Source organism: Engraulis encrasicolus, chromosome 2 (genome assembly GCF_034702125.1).
Source record: "Engraulis encrasicolus isolate BLACKSEA-1 chromosome 2, IST_EnEncr_1.0, whole genome shotgun sequence".
Classification (NCBI taxonomy): Eukaryota; Metazoa; Chordata; class Actinopteri; order Clupeiformes; family Engraulidae; genus Engraulis; species Engraulis encrasicolus.
The window spans coordinates 44974346-44998936 of NC_085858.1; the positions used below are offsets into that span (position 1 = coordinate 44974346).

General features: G+C 44.1%; 2 protein-coding genes and 1 long non-coding RNA gene across 4 annotated transcripts in view; 2 read left to right on the forward strand and 1 right to left on the reverse strand.

Annotated features, from left to right (window-relative positions):
* Nucleotides 1–16423, forward strand: part of LOC134439346 (potassium voltage-gated channel subfamily A member 7-like) — a 19486-nt gene extending 3063 nt beyond the window's left edge. For both annotated transcript variants that reach the window (XM_063189256.1, XM_063189264.1), the window contains exon 3: nt 13933–16423. In XM_063189256.1, the coding sequence (XP_063045326.1) occupies nt 13933–14913 (981 nt within the window). In that variant the 3' untranslated portion in view covers nt 14914–16423. The remainder of the gene's footprint in view (nt 1–13932) is intronic.
* Nucleotides 16424–20016: 3593 nt separating this feature from the next.
* On the forward strand, nt 20017–21604 carry LOC134462943 (uncharacterized). Its single transcript, XR_010037604.1, has 3 exons — nt 20017–20100; nt 20985–21121; nt 21508–21604. It is a non-coding gene; the product is annotated as an uncharacterized LOC134462943 (long non-coding RNA).
* Nucleotides 20775–23624, reverse strand: fgf21 (fibroblast growth factor 21). Its single transcript, XM_063216206.1, has 4 exons — nt 23444–23624; nt 22876–22953; nt 21495–21598; nt 20775–21126 (listed from the first exon to the last, which is right to left on the reverse strand). The coding sequence occupies exons 1-4, from the start codon at nt 23577–23579 to the stop codon at nt 20824–20826; spliced, it is 621 nt and encodes a 206-aa protein (XP_063072276.1). The 5' UTR covers nt 23580–23624; the 3' UTR covers nt 20775–20823.
* Between the last annotated feature and the right edge of the window lie 967 nt (nt 23625–24591).

Genomic DNA, 24591 nt, shown 5'->3' on the forward strand with positions numbered 1-24591 from the left:
CCAAATACAGTCCCAAGAAAAAGTTTGTACACCCTTTGAAATTTCTTACCTTTCTGTTAAAATTGGTCATAAAACATGGTCTGATCTTCCCGGAAATCACAAGAAGGAACAACCAGAGTCTGCTTTAACTAATTCAACCCAAACATTTACAAGTAATCATATTTTCATTGGCCATAAGATGTAAACATTCACAGGACAGCAAGGCATAAGTAAGTACACCCTAGCATTCAATAGGTTTTAACTCTAAGTTAGTCGCAATAACCTCAACCAGATGTTTCCTGTAGTTGCAGATCAGATTAACAAAACAATCTGGATGTATCTGGTCTCCCTCTTCTTTAGAAAATGCCTCTCGTCAGCAAGGTTTGTGGGATGTCTGGAGTGCATAGCTTTCTTGACTTCATGCCATATAATCTCAATTGTTTTTTGTCAGGGCTTTGACTGGGCTATTCCAGAATGTGTATTTCATTATTATAAAGCCATTCTAAAGTCGATTTGCTTCTAAAGTATGGGTTGTTGTCACATTTCAGGACCCATACTCTTGTGTGCTTCAACTGTGTGACAGACAGATCTCACTTTTTTTGTAAAATATCTCGATAAACTTCTGAGTTCATTGTTCCACTGATAATAGCAAACTGAAAAGGGCCTGAGGCAGGAAGGTAGCCGCATATAATGATGCTCCCGCCACCATACTCAAAGGTGGAGATGATGTTTTGGTGAAGGTGTGGTTCTCCAGTTCTCCTCCAAACATGACATTGTGTGTTCCCCTGAACAATTCAACTTTGGTTTCAACGTTGGTCTACAGAATATTTTGCAGTAATTCTATGAAGCATATAAATGCTTTTTCGCAAACCTCAAAGGTGCAGCAATATTTTTTTGGTCAGAAACCCCATTAATTTTAGATTGGCAGAATGAATCCCATTTTTAGCTATTCTTGGTTACATCTCCTCTTCTGAGTATGGTGGTGGGAGCATCATTATATGCGGCTTCCTTGCTGTCTCAGGTCCTTGACAGTTTGCTATTATCAGTGGAACAATGAACTCAAATTTATTGTGATATTTTACAGAAAAAACGTGAGGAAGTCTGTCACACAGTTGAAGCACACAAGAGTATGGGTCCTGAAATGTGACAACAACCCATACTTTAGAAGCAAATCGACTTTAGAATGGCTTTATAATAATGAAATACACATTCTGAAATAGCCCAGTCAAAGCCCTGACAAAAACAATTGAGATTATATGGCATGAAGTCAAGGAAGCTATGCACTCCAGACATCCCACAAACCTTGCTGACGAGAGGCAGTTCTCTAAAGAAGAGGGAGACAAGATACAAACAGATTGTTTTGTTAATCTGATCTGCAACTACAGGACAAGTCTGGTTGATGATATTGCAACTAACTGAAGGTTAAAACCTACTTAATGCAAGGGTGTACTTACTTATGCCCTGCTCTCCTGTGAATGTTATGGCCTTATGACCAATAAAAATATGATAACATGTAAATGTTTGGGTGGAATTAATTAAAGCAGACTCTGATTGTTCCTTCTTGAGATTTCCGGGAAGATCAGACCATGTTTTATGATAAATTTTGACAGAAATGTAAGAAATTTCAAAGGGTGTACAAACTTTTTCTTGGGACTGTATTCCAAATGACATGGTTTTACCTGTCTAATTCGTCGTGCAAATAAATCACTGGGAGCATTAACAGTGTTGCGGACTTCTATTATTTACTTCATTTACCTGTCTAATTACCTGTGGAATCCAATTGGACAGGTAAAACCAGGTCATTTGGAATACGTGGCACTGGATTGTAACTTGATGTTGGTGGTGAGAGTGATGTTGTTGGATATATGGACAGGTGAAGACTTCCAGAGGTGTCAAAAGTAAAAGTAAACTTGTGGTTTAACACCATAGCCCATGATATTGCATAGTAGCTGTTTACTATTACTATGATATTACATAGTACACCATTTACTCCATTGTACCTAATGAGGTGGATAGACTGTGTTGCTACTGAAAAACACTGAAAACCTGACACGAACCCCCCACAAATTTGATCCAACCAGCGCAAATGTAGCCGATCACAAGACAAGTACACAGGTCTACTGGTTATTCAAATAAGTTAGCTGTGTTGGAAGGAAATTGTGTTTCTTTTTTTACTTTTACTTTTGACACCCCTGAAGACTTGAGGGCCATTAATGAGCAGCGTGAGGTGAGGAGGTGGTGATGGTGGGCAGATGTGAGTGGATGTGCAGAACGCACACCAGAAACAGAGGTGCTGGCAACCAGGAAGACCGACAGAACGAAACACATTAAAACTTGTTTATTTAACTCGAGAGTGTGCGTCACTTCTCTCCACCTTTGATGATGGGCAGACAACCTGGAGTCAGAAGGTGCTGATGGCCAATAAGGCACAATCTTGATTTAGAAGCTATAATCCAGTGCTACATTTTCCATATTACCTAGTCTGTCTTACTTCACTGTTTCAGTCTCACTATGCCCTGAAGAAGGCCCAACTGTTGCTACGCGTCCTTAATGGACATGTCATAATAATAAAGACATTTTTAACTATACTTTTGGACTGCCTTGGTAAAGAAAAGTTGTTTCTTTTCAAATAACTTCCCTAGTTTTACTTGTCCAATTAGGGACACTTGGACAGGTAAACCAGGTAATTTGGAATGCAGTATGTGGCACTGGATTGTATTTTCTGAATCTAGATCGCCCATCACTGACGATGGCTGATGATCGTGCTTGGTGGTGGTGATGGTGATGGTACTGATGAGAGTTGATGCTGATGGATGAACGGACACGGGAAATGTGAAGATTGATTAACGGTGTCAATGACAAGGATGATATGGGAAAGAAGGGAGTCACCGGAGCATCTTCAGATGTGGACGTTTAATTGTTTTATTGGGCCAAGACTAACGTTTCAGCATTGTCATGTCTTCTTCAGAGTCAATATGGCAAACCTGGGTAGGTGGTGCTTTTAAGCAATTACAAAACAATTAAACTTCTGAACATGCTCCAGTGGCTCCCTTCTTTCCCTGCAACTACTAGTCCTTTTCCGTGGCGCACCAGATTGTGAAGTGCTGGAGCGCGGAGGATATCTCTCTTTTCTAAAGGGTGATATGGCTTCTTAAAGTAAAGAGAAGAGAGCAGAGCGAAGTGGAATGGAGTGTAGAACGTTGCAAAGAGCAAAAGTAAAACACTGCCAGGTATTTTTTATCTTGGTCTTTCTGAGGAGAATCCTGTTCTGATGTGCGCAGTAGTCATGCCAGATGGAGGGGGGTGAGGGAACCTGTCTTGATAATTTAAATAATCTGTGTGACCAATCACAAGGCGATATGCAAAATGAATTCCTGGCGTTACTTTCCGAGGCCAGCACTGACACGCCTGACAGCTGGCCAGAGGTGCTGCCAAGCTAACAAGCCCACAGAGCTGAAAGTGCTGAACAGTAAATCTCAAACCCCAAGGACATGCATGCAGTAGTGTTGGGGAACTATTGCAGGAATCATCATAGTGAGAGGGAGAGATAGATAGGTAGATAGCCGTTGTCTGCGGTTGGACTGCACAATATCAGAAAAAAAAATCGATACTCGATAACAGTTCGCAATACCTCGATAACGATATTTGTCCGTCTGTGTGGGGGGTGCGGCTTTGTCATTTCCGCGATACGCATATCACCACTCTGGATGTCACGATTTTTATACATTTTCGACATATTGTGCAACCCTAGTCTGGGGATGGGGACAGGTGCCAAATCGGGGAGCAAGAACACACAGGTGGGTTTTCTGGGGTGGCAAATCTATAATGAAGCACTTAAGACAGGGGTGGGAAACCTATGTCTTGAGGGCCGTTTGCGGCCCTTGAGGCCATTTTATCCGGCCCCCGATGTAATTTTAATGTTATGCAGCTTCACCTGAAATGTGACATTTTGCAAAGGAACCTTAGAAATTACATATGCAATGCAATTAAGTTATATTCAGGGAACCTAGATCAGGTGGGGTCTGTTTTAAATGTGGCAGTCCTCAATATAGGTCTAAAGTGCTGGAGGACATCCTGGTTTGTGTTAATAGTACAGTCCTCTGAGGACTTTTACGGCCCACGGATGAATTTGAAGTGGCCCCTCGAATGAAAAAGGTTCCCCACCCCTAACTTAAGAGGTGACCACTGGCTGATGACAGTTGCTGAATGCCAATGACAGATGTTGGACATTAACACACTGTGTGAATGAACAAACAGCATTAAGGGGCTACAGGCTAATGCATGCAGACAAAGAGAGACTGACACATGTGCATGCATACATTCATGCAGGCGCACAGACAGACAGACAAACAGGCAGATAAGCACATACACACACACATGCAGGAGCACACACTTGCATGCACGCACACGCGCACACACACACACACACGCACACACACACACACACACACACACACACACACACACACACACACACACACACACACACACACACACACACACAGCACTCCTCCTCAAGTATGGGGTCTGCAGGGGGGGGCAGTCGTGTCGTGTCACATGGTGGCGGGGACACACAAACACAGAGGTGAGAGGAGCAGCCCACGGGGTCACAGGGCAAAGGTCATGCTCTGCCGGGAAAGACAAGAGTGTGGGAAAGACAAGTCAAGAGAAAAAATGACAGAAAGAGAGACGGAGCGAGGAGATGATGGGTGAAGGTGGGAAAGAAGACAGACAGGTTAATGCTGAGATTATTTTAGCCATGTCGTTAAATTTGATACACGTGAATTGAGGGAAGGAATGGCAGGGAAAGGGGAGCAGGGTGAGAACGTGGGGTGGCCAGTGCCAGTGGAATGACAAACACTGCGGAAAAACGAAAACGAGTCGAAGCGAAATGAGAGAAAAGGTGGTGTAGGCTGAAGGGGAAAACAGAGAGAGAGAACAAGGGGAGGGGGATATAAAAAGAAGTGACAAGACGGAGAGGGAGCACATGGAAGAGAGGAGGAACTTTAAAGCGAGGGAAGATGTAGAGAGAGAGAAGGAGAGAGAGAGAGTGTGTCATGACCGAGAGATGGGCACTACTAATCTATGTTAACCCATTTTAACCTGATGCTGCATATACAGTACGTTGTTTGACCTTTGCTGCCTGGAGCGACATATACGCTGCATTCAGTCTCTTGAGATTTGACTTTTTTTAATAAAATGTGGATATGTTACAGCTGAATGAACACATTCTAATGCAAAATGAGAGTCCTAGCTTTTACTGTAAATGCAACATATTTCATGTTTTCATGTACGTGAGGCTGATATATTTAGGTTTTACTGTAATAGGCAAAGGGCAAAAAAGGGCTTAGGCATTCATCAGGCGTTTTTTGCATGTGCCTTTAGCTGAAATGGCTTAAAGCGATGGTTCGGAGTAGAATCACCCTAATGCCATTTGAACCGTGACACCCATCCACCTTTACACCCGAAGTGTTTTCTGCCGCAGGCTTACATCAACAGAGTTGCCGTGTTATTCGATGTTTATTCCGGATAGCTTGACTCAAGCGCATATGGATCCTGGGCACCGTCTCCAAACTTTCCCCACAAAAATAACATGTCATGACACCAAACTTCTACAGTATAACAAATGTGGTTTGTACTCACAAAAAGATGAATTTGAAACTTTGTACATAGTCCAGGAGTTTATTAGTAACAACACACGAGATGATTAGCTTTTCTGCTGCTAAACATCCGTCGACGTCACTTCCTCCAGCTGGGACTTTGTTGATGGAAACAAATACACGTGAGTCCGGAAGGCGGAAAACTCAAAAAGACAGCTTGCGCTACAAGTAGAAATTAACCACTTCGGATTTACATTTTACCACGTTTAATAAATAGAAGACGATGCCACACTCGTGCATATATCCTGGCTGTGGACTAAAACACAAACCTTACAATACCTGGACAGTCCCAGCTGGAGGAAGTGACGTCGACGAATGTTTAGCAGCAGAAAAGCTAATCGTCTCATGTGTTGTTACTAATAAACTCCTGGACTATGTACAAAGTTTCAAATTCATCTTTTTGTGAGTACAAACCACATTTGTTATACTGTAGACGTTTGGTGTCATGACATGTTATTTTTGTGGGGAAAGTTTGGAGACGGTGCCCAGGATCCATATGTGCTTGAGTCAAGCTATCCGGAATAAACATCGAATAACACGGCAACTCTGTTGATGTAAGCCTGCGGCAGAAAACACTTCGGGTGTAAAGGTGGATGGGTGTCACGGTTCAAATGGCATTAGGGTGATTCTACTCCGAACCATCGCTTTAAATGTGCACATTACAGTAATCCAAGTCCACCTCTGCAGACTTGTGCTTAGCCCAGTACTCTGCCAAATGGGAGCAGTGGTTGGGACAGAGGGAGATGATACACTAGTGTGACAGTACACAGTAAATTCTGCAGTGCTCATTTAACACTTAGAGAGTTGATTTGTCATCATTTGGACTCAAATGAACTCTCTAAGTGTTGAAGTAACACCGCAACATTTACTGTGTATGTGTACTCTAGAGGGAGAGACAGGAGTCGGGGAGAGTTAAGGAGAGTAAGTGAGAAGGGCTTTGAGACAGAGCGAGAGAGATGGAGAGAGATAGAGAGAGAGAGAGGTAGTGGAGTGGAGGTTGAGAGAGAGAGAAGAAGAGATAGTGGGAGAGAGACAAAGAGAGACTGAGAGGGAGAAGGAGGGAGGAGGTGAGAAGAAGAGAAAGTGAGAAGGGGTTTGAGAGAAAGAGAGAGAGCGAGACAGAGTGAGAGATGGAAAGTGAGAGAGAGAGAGAGAGAGAAGAGACAAATAGAGTGAAAGACAGACATTTGCGAGAGACACGCAGAGATAGACGAAGAGAGATTGCGAGTGAGAAGCAGGGGGGCGACGTGAGGTATGAAGTCGGGCCGCGATCTTAAGTTACACCTTGGAGATCTAAGGCAGGCTATATATAGAGGAAGGACAACCCTTGGAGCACATCAACACATAAACGACAGCGGCCCGTATTAATAAACACACTGACTCATGGGCTGAAAAGAGGCATGGAAAGAGTCTTTGAGAGCGCCTATTTGATGACTGGCACAAAATGATATTAACCACTCCAGATCGTTATGCTGACAAGGTGTCTCGGGGCTTACTTTGTGAGTACACATGCGCAGGGAAGCCGACAGAGGGAGACAAAGGGGTCACTTGTCCCGGGCCCAGAGAGAGAGGGGGCCCAGAATTAGAACCTCATTGCATTGTATTGATTGGGTTTGGGGCCCTTTCAGATGTCGTCGTCCCGGGCCCAGCCAAAGCTGTCAGGGGCCCTGCACATGCATGCCATTATAGGACACAAGGCTCACATGATCCCATGTTCTGTGATACAGAGTTGGAATGTACTGTACAAATTGCATGCTATGCAGCCACACACAGAACATATGCAGCTTTATGTTACTGTATGTAGGGTTTTGGGCCTAGAAATGATGGGAAAATAGCAGAAAGACTTGTTTTATACTCACCAGGCCTTATATGCTATATTCCAGTGGTTCTCAATCTTTTTTGAACACACGCCCCCTTGGCCTCATCACAAGCCTCCCAACGCCCCCTTGACTTCATCACAAGACTGGTAACGACCCCCTTAGAATTAAAAAAAATAATGGACTAATGACCCTCAATGGCAACTAAGCACCACCCCCTCTCAAATGTATCCTCAACGCCCCCCACCTAGAGCCCCCAAACACCAACTGGGGGGCTGTACCGCCCCCGTTGGGAAACACTACTATATTCCTTCACGAATTCAGATGCAAAGCATTTGTTTTCATCAGTGTGTGCCTAGCGGTGAGAAAATGTTGAGTCATACAGACATCTATACAAACACATGATGCCAGCAAACAGACTCAACACATTTGTCCTTTATTTGTTTGTTTTTTTAAAGACATTTTTTGGTCTTTTAGACTTTATTAGTGACAGGACAGTTTGAGAGAGAGACAGGAAACGTTTGGGAGAGAGAGACAGGGAAGGGTCGGCAAAGGATCTAGGCCGAAATCGTACCCAGGTCGGCCCCGTAGCAGATGAGTGCCCTACCGTTAAGCCACAGTAGAGCCATTTGTCCTTTATTTCTTTGCGCCTCAGAATAAAACTATTAACTCCCACTCACTGACCAAATAGATTTTTTTTAAATCTCCCGCACACTGACCATTTCCCTTTAACGTTATACCTGACGACCTTAAGACCGAAATGTGAATTAAGTTAAAGCGAAATGGTCAGTGTGCAGGAATTATATAGTTTTTTTAATCTATTCAGTGATCTAAGGGTCATTCTTTCTTTTTTTATTTTTCTTTAAATTAATTAGTGATCTAACTAAGGGTCATCTCGAGCACACCTGCCAGCTGAGGTGTTTTTATGAAGAAGTTTTTTTTGTGTGCCTGGTAGACAGAGGCAGTATCATACCAACACCTACAAGTCACCGTACGCATGCTGACATGAACATTGTTCAGTATTAGACAGAGCACTCCTTTACGGGGTGACAAAGAGAAAGAATCCCCCCCACCCACTCAACCAACCCACCCACCCCAAGTGTGAGTGTGTTCCAGGTCACTGTATGTGAACCTCGCCAATGTGGCAGAGACACTTTTGACCTAAAAGTGGGTGCTGAAATCCTTATGGGAAACAGACCTCTCACAGGCCACTCACGGCCTCCCTCCCGCTGCTGTTTGGGCTCTTGGGGCAAATAGAAACCACTCATAGGGTTTTCAGGCCGACCAGAACGGAGCCGGTGCCAGTGCCCGCACCAGTTGCGTTCGGCACTAAAGTGCTCATCTGCGAACTGCCCGTGTTCATACCGGGCTCTGAACTTTTTCCGCACGTGACTGTTGTACCCGGATGAACCTGCTGACGGGCACGTTGTCGTCACGGTTCGCGGAGAAAAAACAAGTATTTTGCGGTCCGCATTGCGAACCAACTATCCAGTTCGTGAACGCTAATTTCTGTGGCGTGAACATGACGGCCGGTTCGCGATTAGGTGCGGGAACGGGAACGGGCACAGGCACGGTTCTCAGTCGGCCTGAATGCGCCCAAAGTAATCGTCTGCATTGCTGGATGCGCCAGTCGGGTTTCCCCAATGCATTGATGCAGCCCCTTTATTATATCTTATTATATGGTTGTGACGTCATCTGTCGAATGCTCCATTCATTTCAACGGGGCTCCCCAACGTTCGGACGTCTGTTATTTTTCGATAACGGACGGGTTGGTCTATAACAGACCGCTGTCCAGGCAACAAGACTTTTCACTGCTAAAGCGACTTTTCAGCAAGACTCTAATCAGCTGCTGTGATAGACAGCACCCGTTGTCCTGGCTACCGCTGTCAATGGCAACAAGACGTTCACTGCTAAAGCCACTGGCTTGTATACAAGTCAGTGGCTAAAGCGAATGTTTCATATCACTCCGCAGGGGGTCCGGTCTTTTGTCACTCTAATCAGCTGCTGTGATAGACAACACCTGTTGTCCTGGCTAGCCTACCTAGCTGTTGCCTAGCGGTGTTCCACAACGGCACTGTTTTGTTTTGCGCAGCAACAATCTTAACATTAAATAGGTCTAAAGAAATGTCCCCGCATGTGTGAATCATTTGTATAATGTATATCCATATAATAAGCGGGTTAACTTTCGGCGAGTCGGTCGCTTTGTGGAATAGCAGCACTTCAGAGAGAACAAGACCCCTCCGCTCCGCGTCGGGGTCTAAAGATTCTCTCTGTCGTGCTGCTATTCCACGGTAGCGACCTTCTCGCCGAACGTTAACCCTTACGTAGTACTATACTGTATGTCTCCATGCTGTATGGTAGGGCTATTCAAATGGCGGCCCTGGGGCCAGACGCGGCCCTCGGACGGCAAGGTTCTGGCCCCCCACAAGCTCCTTGAAATACAGAACCGTTTTTTTGAGTTTGGAGATAAAAGTACGGATTCTGTATCGAGCTGAAATGGGACACGGGACGTTAAAATGCAGGAAATTACATGCAAGAAATTCAAAACTTTCTGGGGTAGGAGCCCCAGACCCCTACCTCAATGAAGTGTCCCATATTTTTTTAATTGACAATCAGCAACCATAATAGATATGTATAGTTTGGCCCCTTCACTGGGAGGAATTTGAAAAACTGGCCCTCGTTGACGTTTAATTGAATAGCCCTGCTGTACGGTATGGGTAAACACAGCCAACTGTTCTAAAATGGCTTATGCAACTTACTACCGTAGATAAATGGTTTTGTATCTTGGGAGATTAACAGTTCAGGGGGTGTAGGGAGGGTGTTCCCTGGCTTCTTGGAAAAAAGCAGGAGGGACGCCCGTGGGATGCCCATGTCTTGTAGAAATGCAGGGGTGGCAATTGTACACGTGTGAGGGGGCAATCAAGGGGAGAGGGGCTTTCGTTTGACATGCAGCCTTCTCACAACCAGTCAAGCAAACTAGGATACTGCCAAGGGCCCTTGAAAGCCCCTGCTTATGTGTACTGTATTTAGGGCTGGACTGGGACCCAAAAAATTGGCCGGGCATTTCTGGCATAGACTGGCCCCCAACCCCATCACATACACAGACCACTTTCATACTGTATCTTGACTGGCTGAATCCACTGTCTAAGTTGACTATGGACCAATGGGCCATCCCCTCTAAATTTTGGGCCAGTCCCTAGGAAAACAACAACAGCAACATCATCGGCCCCTGGGGACTATCGGCCCACCGGGAAAATGCCCTGTATGCCAGATTACCAGTCCAGCCCTGACTGTATTCAAATGACTTTGGGAGCGTGGCAGCACCTCCCTATATTCAATGGCAGATGATACTGCTATCGAAATCCCTCTGGTCTGATGGGCCCTTCCCCAATATTCTGAAGAAAACGAAAGTACATGACACTAATAAGTGAGAATGGACAATCATGAATATGTGTACCACCAAGGGTACAGAAATTCGCATGGGGAGTCGCATGTTGACTCGCAAGCAAACGTATGTGTTACAGTACTGTTCAGTTGCAACCAGGGCTGGACTGGCCATCTGGCATAGTGGGCATTTCCCACCCTATTTTCAGAAATGCAAAAACAAACTTTTTTTTTTTTTAAATTATTATATTTGTTTACATTTCTGAAAATAGGGGCCCAAAAGGGTGCGAGGCCCACCGGTGAGTTAGTTCTACGCCGCTAATTATGAGGGGGGGCCCTTTAAGCCAAAAGTGCCCGGGCCCTATTTCTCCATTAGTCCAGCAGTGGTTGCTACCATTTCGTTACATGTAATGTTGGAATGGGGAGTGCTATGGGGAGTGAGGTCTTTGGCCTGGGCTCCCAAATGCCTTGCGAAGGCTCTGTTGACATGCAGCCGCACACAGACATATCAAAATACACTGGCTATACCAATATTAAGAGAGCACATCATCTTGTGTACATCTCTCAATAAAGAAAGGCACGGAGTGCTCACATTTACCATGCAAAATAAATGTGTATATATATATATATATATATATATATATATATATATATATATATATATATATATATATATATATATATATATATGTGCATTTATATTTAGTGTACCAGAGGGTCACCCATATAATCCATTTCGGTGGCAAGATTTACTCTAAGTCTTTAAGTCATCCCCTTCTGCTTGACAGAGGTGCCCAACCCTGGCGTACGGTATAAATGAAGTGTTAAATTCCAATGGCTGCAAGACGTGTGCTGTTCCACAAACGAGAGCCAAGCCCATGGTGTTTTTCTTACATGAGGTTAAAAATAGATCACCACATCAACATCAGAATGCAGTGAAGAGGCGAGTTAGCAAGGCAAAGACATACAGGCAGACAGACAGGCAGACAGACAGACAGACCCACAAATAGACAAGATGATGTAATGACAAAAATAATAGGAAGAAAGCAACGAGAGAGTGAGAGAGAGAGAGAAAGAAAGAGATGAAGAGATTGATGTACTGATGAATGATGCTTTTATGGTACATGCTCAGTGCTGAAGAAGATTTGAACTCTTGACGTTCAGCCACACCTCAATTGTTACATCGGCTGTTTGCACCTTTTTTAATTTACAGCATTGACTTTTATGACACGTAATTTATTCGGTGTAAAAAAAAGCACAATTGAAAAAATATGGTATAGGCACATAATTTCCTGCTTCCGTCACATATTCTACTATACACATACTGTTTGTTTACCAGCCTCAGTGGCCGAGTTGTATAAAGTACTGTTACGGATGTGATTACAACACCAGTAGTATGGTATTGCATAGTTGCAGCCATGTGACATCATTGCACTAGTGTTGTAATTACATTTGTAGCTGTACCTCTACTTCTACTTTATACAGCTCTGGGGTTCCTTTCTCAAGAGAGTTAGCCTGTTAGCAACTTCGGTAGTTGCCAATGGGAAAATGCAATGAAAACAACAAAGTAGCTAATGTAGTAAGCCACTTTGGTTTTGAGAAATGCACCCCTGGCTAGTTCGATTCCAGCCTCCCTCCTCGCGTCTGACTGGTATTGAACAGAATTTTAGCTGAGCAGTCCAGACTCAAGCTCAAACCCATGACATCACAGCAAGCCAAACATGTACAGACCCTGGCCATATACTGTAATTAGAATTTCATGAAAAAGTCGATTTATTTCCACAATTCCAGGAATTCACATTATTAGAATATTGTAATAAAATCACCATTTTCTTCAGAAAAAAAGAAAGAAATTCGGGTCACATCAAATCAGAAATTTGGTACTTTCTACATAACATGCCAATGTTCAATACTTGGTTAGGAATGATCACTGCCATGATGCGTCTAACATTGGAATCAATGGCAGAGGCATTGCATGGGCGTTATGGAAGCCCAGATATCCTTGATGCTTTGCTGTCAGCTGTTTTTGTTTGTTTGATCTAGTGACTCTTCAGTATACCCCGTAGATTTCCATGCCACATTTTGGTGCTTTGGTGGTATGGACATTCTAACTCAACAGAAACAATGGGTGATTATATTACAATATTTTAATAATGTGAATTCCTCAATTATTTTTTTTGGAGCTGGAAGGCCAAAATATGTAACAAATAAACAAATGAATGTTTGAATGAATGAATGAATCTTCAATCCATGAAAGTTAAACATTGTTGATGGAATTATGGAAATAAATCCAATAATCTAATTATATGGCCAGTATCTGTACAAATGTAATCTTTGGAGGGGTGCGTTAGCTCAGTGGGCTAAGGGACTACTCCAGGACCTGGGTTCCATTCTGATCTGAGTTCATTTCCATTCATTGGGCAGTCATGGGCAAGCGGTTAGGGTGTCAGACTTGAAGCCCAAAGGTTGCCGGTTAGACTCCCGACCTGCCAGGTTGGTGGGTGGGGGGTGTAATTAACCAGTACTCTCCCCCATCCTCCTCCATGATTGAGGTAACCTGAGCATGCTGCCCAGTTGCACGGGTGAGGCATAAATGCAATTTTGTTTTGTGCAGTGATCACTTGTTTGCTGTGGAGTGCTGTGTCACAATGACAATGGGAGTTGGACTTTTCCAGTTGGGCTTTCACTTTCACTAGTTACAATCTAGGGCCTCATATTCCAAGTGACCTTGTTTTAGACAATTCAACCAGGTGATCATTCAATAGGCCAAATCACCTGACCGAATTAGGCAGGTAAAACCAAGTCATTTTGAATATATGGCACTGGACTGTAAGTTACTACCAATTAATGAATGTGGAAGTTACATTATCACAATGACAATGGAGTTTCCCAAATAGGCTTTTGGAGTTTCCCACTTGGGTTTTCATTTCCCAATCCTTTTCCCCTCTCTCCCACTCATATCCTGACACACTCTCTCACTGTCCTGTCTGATTAAAGTCATAAAAGCCCAAAATATCTTAAAAATGTAATCAATTGACCTTCCGGACCTTTATTTTTTAGTCTTTAATTATGTATTTGTTTCTCTCTTCTAGAGATTCATCATAATACCTCACCCCACCGTCCCCAACGCCACCTTAGCTGTGCCACCCAACACCACGCCCTTCGACGACCCCTTCTTCGTGGTGGAGACGCTGTGCATCTGCTGGTTCTCCTTTGAGCTGGGCATGCGCTTACTCTGCTCGCCAGACAAGATGGTCTTCTTCAAGGACGTGATGAACATCATCGACTTCTTCGCCATCATTCCCTACTTCGTCACGCTGGGCACGGAGCTGCTGAGCACCAAGCAGCAAGGCCAGCCGCCCACCATGTCCCTGGCCATCATCAGAGTCATCCGTCTGGTCAGGGTCTTCCGTATCTTCAAGCTCTCGCGCCACTCCAAAGGGCTGCAGATCCTGGGCCAGACGCTGAAGGCCAGCCTGCGGGAGCTGGCCTTGCTCATCTTCTTCCTCTTCATCGGCGTCATCCTCTTCTCCAGCGCCGTCTACTTCGCCGAGGTGGACAGCCCCGACACGGCCTTCACCAGCATCCCCGAGGCCTTCTGGTGGGCCGTGGTCTCCATGACGACGGTGGGCTACGGCGACATGTACCCGGTGACGGTGGGCGGCAAGCTGGTGGGCTCCATGTGCGCCATCGCCGGCGTGCTCACCATCTCCCTGCCCGTGCCCGTCATCGTCTCCAACTTCAGCTACTTCTACCACCGCGAGATGGAGTGCGAGGACAGCACCGAGTACACCCACGTCAGCACCTCGCTCTGGGAGGACGACGACGAGCCCGAGATGGATGTGGAGGAGTACGAGGATAGGGAGGGCATGGAGGGGGAGAGCTACACTCCCCTGGATGGGTGCGGTGGCAGCGGCGGCGGTGGTGGCGGTGGTGGGGGTCCAGGGCCCGGCTACAGGGGTATCTGTGGGCCTCTGAACGGGACTCTGCTGGCGGGACTGTGCGCAGGGCAAGGGGAGGATCCCAGGGGAGGAAATGTGTACCTGAGGGAACCACTGGTCACACAGGTGTGAGGAGGAAGGGCATGGACATAGTAGATACGCGAGGCGATAAGGAAGAGAGTCATGGAAAGCATCTTCAGATGTGGAAAAAGTATTGTTTCATTGGGCCAACAAGTGCCAACAAGACTAATGTTTCAACGTTGTCACGTCTTCATCAGAGTCAATATGGCAAACCTGGGTAGGTGGTGCTTAAAAAAAACTTTCAAAGAACACCTGGCAGGGGTGACCAAATCACCCAAGGGTGCCAATGACATAGGCTGCACTCAAATAACATCCAAACATCCAACATAGAACCAGACAAACAAGAGAAATAAAAAGGAAAAAATGTGCACATATATTTCTTTGAAAGTTTTTTTAAGCACCACCTACCCAGGTTTGCCATATTGACTCTGAAGATGACGTGACAACGTCGAAGCGTTACTCTTAGCACTTGCCCAATTAAACAGTAATTTTTCCACATCTGAAGATGCTCCGGTGACTCTCTTCCTTGCCTGCTATTACTAGTCCTTTCCTGGGACGCACCAGATTGTGAAGTACAGGAGCGCGGAGGATATCTCCCTTTTCTACGCGATACATAAGGAGATATTAGGAGGAAAAAAGATGGAAGTTCAAGAGCGACGACGAAGAGTGGCAGACAGAGACTTGTACATTACTTGTGCGTTCTGCCACAGACACGGAAGAAGAAAGCAGACAGGAGTCAAAACGATGGCCTTTTAATGTCTGCTGCTTACACTGACTGACTAACTGTAGTAGACTTACTGTGGAGTGGAGTGCTTACAAAAGGGGGTTGATGCAAAAATATGTTGCATACTGTATTACTGCAAAAAAAAAAAAACAGGTGCAATGGTTCAAGAGAATCACACCAACTCTGCAGGTTTTCATTATACATTATTTATATTTATCTGACATTTGTACTTTGAAATGTCGTCTGCATTTTTGATCATAAGTTATAGGTTAGAACGAATAGAACTCTTGCGCTGTTTGGAATAAAATTGGAATATTTTTTTGAAGTTTGCGTGCTATGCTATGACAGACCATTTTACATATCATCACTGAAGTGCCATACCAAATAATCGAGTAAAAAATATGTAAATAGAACTACAGTATTTATTTGTCAAGACGTGGTAGTCTCCGATGTAAGAAGCCACATACCCCCCATTGGTGACTTTTTATAGCAGTCTGACTGGCATGCCTGTGAGGTCAAACTGGACATGTGTATGTATGAACCTTATCTGCAGACAGGGCTGGACTGGCCATCTGCCATAGCGGGCATTTCCCAGTGGGCCTTGCACCCTCGTTGTCTCCTATTTTCAGAAATGTAATAAAAAAAAGTTTTAAAAAATATGTTTTTCAAAAAAATTACATTTCTGAAAACAGGGACCCATGAGGGTGCGGGGCCCACAGGTGAGTCCATTTTGCACCACTTATAATATTATGAGGGGGCCCCTTTAATCCAAAAGTGCCCGGGCCCTATTTCTCCCCCAGTCTAGCCCTGTCTGTAGACACTTGTTTGTTGTCGTAACAGCAACAGGCAGCATCAAAGGGCCAGTGGTAACTAACCCGTAAGTCTTAACTGCATATGCCTACGCCGGTGAATGACACTTAAAGACAGGTATTAGATTACAGTACCAAAGAGCTCAACAGCCAGCCAATTAAAAGTGTCATGTACTGTCTTACGTTAAATATATTTTCACTTGCGTACGTGTGTCTGCTGCTCAAGTCTGCTCAATGTGAGCAGTTGCGCAGACTGAGGGCATATACAGTTGTGTGTGTGTGTGTGTGTGTGTGTGTGTGTGTGTGTGTGTGTGTGTGTGAGAGAGAGAGTGTGTGTGGTGTGTATGTCTGCATGTCTGCTACAGGTTATTTTCTACAACTCACCCTTGGCAGATTCAGACTATTAAGCTGTGTGTGTGTGTGTGTGTGTGTGTGTGTGTGTGTGTGTGTGTGTGTGTGTGTGTGTGTGTGTGTGTGTGTGTGTGTGTGTGTGTGTGTGTGTGTGTGCGTCCATGCGTGTCTTTCTCTCTCCTGTGAATATGAGTACAATTAGTGTGTGTTGGCTTACAATGTGCAGACAGCATGAATGTTAAAAATATCTTATGTGCTATTAAATTGTGTAAATGTACTTAGTAAAGATTTATCACCTAAATTAACTATGTATGCAAAATGTCTTAATAAAGAAATGCCTGAATGAAACTCTATACTTTCTTCAAGTTAACCTCCACCCATTCAACCCTGTCAAGCCGTTTCATAGTAGGGTCACGACTCACGAAAATAAAATCTTTTACAATAAAACCCAGTTTTTCATGACGATTCTACGCATCCACAGCCTATGACCCTATGTATTTCTTTTTTTTCAAATGTTTTTTTGGGGGGGCTTTACAAGCCTTTATTGGTGTTTTATATGACAGGACAGTGAAGCAGAGACAGGAAGCAAGCTGGGAGAGAGAGATGGGGAAGGGCTGGCAAAGGACCCGGGAAGGGAGTAGACGAGTGCCCTACCAGCCACGGTAGGGCCTGACACTATGTATTTCAATGGGCTGTCTGATTCATGGTGGTTTTACGATTTCTGAGCCAAGTTTAAGTCTAGAATTCGAAGGAACTCACAGCACTCTGGCACATTTTGTAAACAATAACAGCATAACTGGAAGTCCAACCCATGTTTTTTGAATACTACACTTCAAACATCATGTTGATAGGCCTACCATATGTCTGGGTATCTGTTGTATAAGATTATGAAGGGGCGTGAGACTGGGGTGACCCATAATATACCATTATGCCTTGTCCACACTAAGAGCGACCTACGCTGCCTGGTAGCGAAGGTAGCAGAAGAAGTTTCGCCATGAATTTGCTTTATTCGCTCTGGACGCAGCATTGACATGTTTGATTTAGCTAATCACATCACAACGGCTCTGGCATGACAGCCTGGGACATTCGGAGTTATGAACATTCCAATTGGTTTTCGCAGAAACACGTCATAGCTCATTACCATAATATTAGCTGACTTTTTAAAATTAAAATTCGCTCTGGTCGCTCAGTTCGCTTTGCCCTGGCGAATTCTCTGGTCGTGCTGGTCGCGTGCCCTCCATAGAGAAATAATGACTTCCGTCGGTCCGTTAGCGTAGGTCGCTCTTGGTGTGAACATAGCATAAGAGTTGTGATCAGACAAAACCTATAGTTCTTTAAATCAATGGCACTTTAGTCAAATATTTCACAGCAAGTGGATGTTACTGACCCAAATAATTTATACAACTTGAACTGTGAAAGTACCCATTTACAAGAAATAAATTTTCACTGTTTTGCCGTCAGCCAATTTGCTTATTTGTTATGTACAACCTATAGGCGACTTTCGACAAGTGTGCGTCCACCCATATTACCATAAGGGCTGAAACCAAAGAAGACAAACCCACAATTCTTGAAATCAAAGGCCTGATGGAATATAACTCCAAAGCGAGTGGAAGTTACTGACCCCAATTTTACTGACCCACAACTTTAAGTGTGAAAGTAGGCCTACCCTAAAAAAAAAAGATTTTCACTGTTCTGCTATCTCCCTTTTCTCCGAATGTGGCTGTTGGTTACATCCAACCAATTACCGTAATTGCTTTCAGCTCACATATCCATTAGTTTGCTGGTAAACTAGCCCCACCTAGCCTGGGCGAAAAGCCGACTGTTGACTCCGTCAATCACTCTGGCAAAAGCCATGAGGAATCCGTCTCCGTGGAGGGTGGTAGATGGTCTGATCTTACTCTATCATTTAAATTAATTGGAGTTCCAAACTCAAATTAAAACCCATATTGTGCTTTACTAGCATGCCTGTTACGATATAGCGTCGCAAAAGCAAACAAATAACAAAGTGAAAGTGTGAATTTAGTTACCTTAACCAATCAGTAACGAAGCTCGTGGGTGAGTTCCGCGTCATCACTCTCAACTGTTTGCTGATTGGCTTAACACTGAGAGAACCGAGCTCGAGGCTTTTGCCAGACAATAGGTGCATTCGAGATGTGTCAACGCATGTATGCGCATTTAGACAGCAATGCACCCTGGATGGAAAATGCTGCATGACGGTTAGATTTCCTGTCAAACTTCGAAATTTCGTCGACGTTGCGTTGACGAGGTGACATGTCACATGGTGTAAAACTATCGCGGGATGAATGCGGCTGCAGTCAGATCTTGCAACCTCTGCAGTTGCTTATCCCCTTCAACGCTCGTCGGCGGACTGCCTCCGAGGTCACGCGCCCATTAACTGGTTGGTCAACAACTCACTCACGTGTGTATATGGGTCTTGTCTCACACCTCTACACAAGTTTGCGCAGGTCCCCACTTCAGCTCCTCCTCACTGCCTGTCCCCCCACTCCTCACACGTGGTGTGTTAGTAGAGCAAACCGGTGCGAGCTCATCGTCTCGTTCATATTTGTGGCCGACTGCAAATGCGCTGTATTTAATAACACCCACATCGTGACAACAAGTTCTCGCTCACATGGTTCCGTCAACGTTGGTCGTCAGCAACAAAGTCGTATGGGCTTAGTAAGTGCATTCGATTTCGCATCAACGCATGCATGCGCATGAAGACAGCAATGCACCCTGGATCAAAATGCTGCATGACGGTTAGATTTCCTGTCAAACTTCGAAATTTCGTCGACGTTGCGTTGACGAGGTGACATGTCACATGGTGTCAAATTATCGCGGGATGTATGCGACTCTAGTCAGATCTTGCAACCTCTGCAGTTGCTTATCCCCTTCAACGCTCGTCGGCGGACTGCCTCCGAGGTCACGCGCCCATGAACTGGTTGGTCAACAACTCACTCACGTGTGTATATGGGTCTTGTCTCACACCTCTACACAAGTTTGCGCAGGTCCCCACTTCAGCTCCTCCTCATTGCCTGTCCCCCCACTCCTCACACGTGGTGTGTTAGTAGAGCAAACTGGTGCGAGCTCATCGTCTCGTTCATATTTGTGGCAGACTTTAGATGCGCTGTATTTAATAACACCCACATCGTGACAACAAGTTCTCGCTGACGTGCCTTTTGCAACATCGACGCTCGCAACAAAGTCGTATGCGCCTATTGTGCAGAGCCAAAATCTTTGGGTGGAGTACAGAGGATGGCGTCGCGAGGCTAAGCCCCACCCGCCATCGGCCAAAATTATTTTAGCGTGCGAGTGGACTAGCCTGCATTTGGGAGCCTACTACTCTGAGTTGGAGAGGTAGGCCTACGCGCTGATCCACTTAACACAAATGCTGTCTTGGTTTGTTTTGATTAATGTTAATACACTGGAAGCATATACCGGAGATATTGGTTGTTTTTTATCCAAGTCTGTTGGCCAGGTGTGTAAGATGTCTGTCTTGCAACTAATTTGCTAACTTAGCAAAGGTAGGCCTGACCTTTCATTCCACTTAAATTTGAAATTCACCTCAGGTCTTGCACATTGACAAGAATATTTACGCAGCATTTAATTTCATTCCGCACTACCTCTGAATAGAAATAATAAAAGCGCTATGCCTTACTGAAAATGAAAATATTTTTGTTACCAGTCCTAATTAAGGAATAATAAATATTCAATTTTTTGACGCCCGCCCGAAAGCTGAACAGTTGTCTCAATAGGTATATGTTTTACATTTCTCATTAGAGAAACACAATTTGTTGGGTTCTCTTTTCCTATTCAAAATTGAACATCATAAAAGTAAAGCTAGATACACAATGTGACACCGAAGCCAGTTGCAAGAAATTTCAATAAATAACATATTTATTAAATGTATAAAAATACATAGATAATATTTAAATTAAATAAAATAATATATAAAACGTTGACACTTTCTGGCTGCTGTTCAGTCATCCACTTATAGAGATATGCTGTGTAGGCCGCACCTGTCTCCCAAGATGATTATTACAATAGTTTGTCTCAAAAGTCAGTCAATGCAGTGAATTCTCATCTCTCCAAGTCCAAACTCGGACTGTTGGCGTACCTGGAATGGGACTGTGCCATTCCCAATGGATCATCAGAGTCCACATTTGTGCTGTATTGCCCTGCGTTCATTGTCTCCTGTGGATCCTTGTTGTGTGTCTGTCCATTGCTCAACCGGTCACCAGCCAACGGAAGGAACTTAGACAAGGTGTGTCCACCTCTGCGCCCGAGGGACAGGGGGCGTCCGTCGCGAGGGGACAGGAAAAGGGAGTATCCATCAGCCAGTAAGAGCTCCTGGAGATTGCAGTCAGTTTCCTGATAGGTATGCTGTGGAAAGAAGAATTAATTAATTATAATCCCAAAGGGTATTGTAGACTATATTTAGTATCTTGTGTACAGACGGAGAATACAACTAGTCATATGAAGGTGTAATTGATCATGGTATGATAGAAGTTTATCAGGAATCCTGGGTGTGGGTGCATGGTATCTTTCAGCCACGAAAGATTGTATACACATGCATATCCACACACACACACACACACACACACACACACACACACACACACACACACACACACACACACACACACACACACACACACACACACACACACACACACACACACAATCCTCTTGTTGTAAAGTGCAGAAATATTGTTTGGCATGTGATATACAACACAATAAAAAAAAATCACCTCTCCCCTGAAGTGTCCATTTCGGTCGACACAGAGGAACCGCGATGACGCCAGGCCCTTGATGACGGCATGCCCTGCCTTTATGGACCGCAGCTCCAGAGAAGCTATAGGACAGGGACCAACAAAAACATGTAAGTATTCACATCCCCATCCTTACATTGAGCTAATTATTATTACCTCCGCTAAGGAGGTAATGTTTTCGGTTGCGTTGGTTTGTCTGTCTGTCTGTCTGTTTGTTTGTCTGTCTGTCTGTTTGTCAGCAGCATAACTCAAAAACTAATCAACGGAATTCGACGGAACTAGGAACCAGGAACCAGGACTTTTTTAAAGATTCTGTCAGCAAGATAGCTCAAAAACTAATAAACTGATTAGGACGAAACTTTGTGGGGCTGTTTGTAATGACCCAATGAACAAGTGATTAAATTCTGGTGGTGATCCAGATCACAAACCGGAACCAGGACTTTTCAAAAGATTCTTCACTATCTAGACGCCTTCTAGTGACCAGAAATTGAATTGTGGGAACACCACAAAAACAAGGCAGAAAGACTTAGGGTATAACATAGTCAAATGTATCAAGCAGCTTCCTTGGCGGAGGTCTGCGGTCTCCGAGTGCTTCAAGTACTACATATGCATTTTAGTAAACATGGTGTGGGCTATAACTGGGAAAAGACGTGCAGTAATTAAAATAGAGTCTGTGCAATCTTTTACTGGAAGAAGGACAGTCACTTATCACGAAGCAAGCCTCTTATCTTAGCTGTAAAATCATGATATCAAATGATCACCATGAACACCTATCTATGAGCCTCTTATCTCTTTTAACAATGAGATTGTCTTTTCTAACTGGAAGGTGAGGCGGATATCTCTCTTAGACCTACGAATTTGTAATCTCTGTGTTTATAAGGTAACCATAAAAGTTGGGGCATCCCAATCAATGATTAACAGACCGCATACTATTCCATGCCATTGTTTTTCGAAAACCACAGCTGCAGCAAATCAATCCAGCTACCAACTACCAAATTATTTTGATAGCTCCTTCATAGATTTGTCCATATCTTAAATGAAAATAAAAATTAATGTCTGCACACTGCTCCAATGTTTCTTTAAAATAGCATTGAATGACAAAAAACAACAAAGGTCGGTGTCTGCGCCTAGTAATCACTTGAGATAATGAAAAAAGGAGGCGCACACAAGGCTTGTGTGAAAAATGTATATTGTAGCCAGAGGTATTGAAGTCAGAGGTTAACTGGAGCAACAGACGTTTCGGACCTAATCCATTATCAATGTCTCCATTAGGCATTCTATACTATAGGCAAATTCATAGCATTGACACAAGATTGCATGCAAAGAAAGGCATCACTGATGATGTTTTTTTTTAACTTACTGTATTGAGACATTGTCGGGGATCCACCAACAGATCCATCTGCCTTGAGCTCCAGGAAGAGCGCCTGCTTTTTACTCTCTAGACATGGAGAAGATACAGCACAGGTCATTCTCAATAGACATGGAGAAGACACATAACAGGATCATTCGCACAGGTCAATATACTGTACAGCAGTCGGATTGCAATCGCAAAACCCAACACATGCTAATCTAACACAAAAGTTGATGCGTAAGGTTTACTTGTCTATACAGCAACCTCACCCCACTTTGCTCTACTGAACCCAAATGATCTTTCAAAATTTGCATTGAAGTACAAAGTATGTTGAAAAGTGGTGATAATTTTTAAAAAAAGCAAAATACATTTTCTGACATGTACTTTTAGACTGTACTTGGTGACAATTTTTAAAAAAAAAGCAAAATACATTTTCTGACATGTACTTTTACGTGTAATGGAGACTACAGTTCCTGTCCTCAGCTGTGCAGTCCACACATCATATGAATGTATTTGACAAGGACAAGAAAAAAACCAAGAACCAAATATAAAACTATACGTAAGAAACGTCTCTTACCTGTGTAGAGATGACGATATCGCACCTGATCACTGAAGGACGAAAGCACATCTGAGCTTGGCACATAGAAGCAGAGAGACAGCGATGGCAGGAGGATAGGAAGGATGAGGAGATGAACTGAAGGATGCAGAGACATGGAAGAGGAAGCTGAAGGAGACACACCAAGAAAAAAGAAGAAGAAGAAAACAGTATAAGCTGAGCGGTTTGTAATGTGTGTAGTAGGCCTAGATGCTGAAGACTAATAAACTTTTCCTAAGTGCTGTGGTGTGGTCGGTGTAGACCAAGCCGTTTTAGAATACATTGGTGCGGAGGGGTTTTTGGAGACTTATATAAGAAGTTGGATGAGCCTCTGTGACTCAATGGGAAGACACAAAAGGAAATGAGATAAGCAAAGGAGTTCTTGTGAAATTCTGAAAATGACAAGTCCACCAAACAGTGCACTTGAGGAGCCTATGCACATGGCTGAAGCATGATGACGGTTGCAGTCAGGGTTGCCAGATTTCCAGCCCAAAAAAATGCTCAAAAACCGCCTAGAAGCACAAAATCCCGCCCAATTCCATTGATTTCTATGTCAAAAATTGGGCTGGTTTTTCTGCTAAATGCCATTTGTTCCCACACACGGCCATCCTAAGCAGCCCAATTGGGCGGGAAACAGCCCAATGTGGCAACACTGGTTGCAGTGGATTTGCTTGGACATCAGCTGCCGTAGTAAATTCCACACCTTTCTCGTAAAAAAAATCTAGTGACGGGGGTGTCTTTTCCACGATGTCGCAGCTCTGACACAGCAACATTCCTTCTATGTATATGTCACAGGACGGATGTCATCACGCTGAACCTTGTTATTGTTGTGGTTGGCAGGGCAGGGGGCGGCACGTTTATAGGAAAGGCCTCTTCTCCAGATGTAAACAATTGATGAGACAGAGGTGTGTGCAGATTGGTTGCTGCGTATTGCCTTAACTAAACAGACTGGTGCTTTATGATGACAAAGAACTCATAAAATAGTAGGCTAGTTTATCTTTGTCCTGCCCGAAAACTGACTTGTTTTATGACATTTGTTTTACCCTTGTGCTGGGTTTCCGGTTAAGCGCCCCATGACGGATGCTGGGCTGAATCCAAAGACTAAGGAGAGCCTCATTTTACTTTTATTT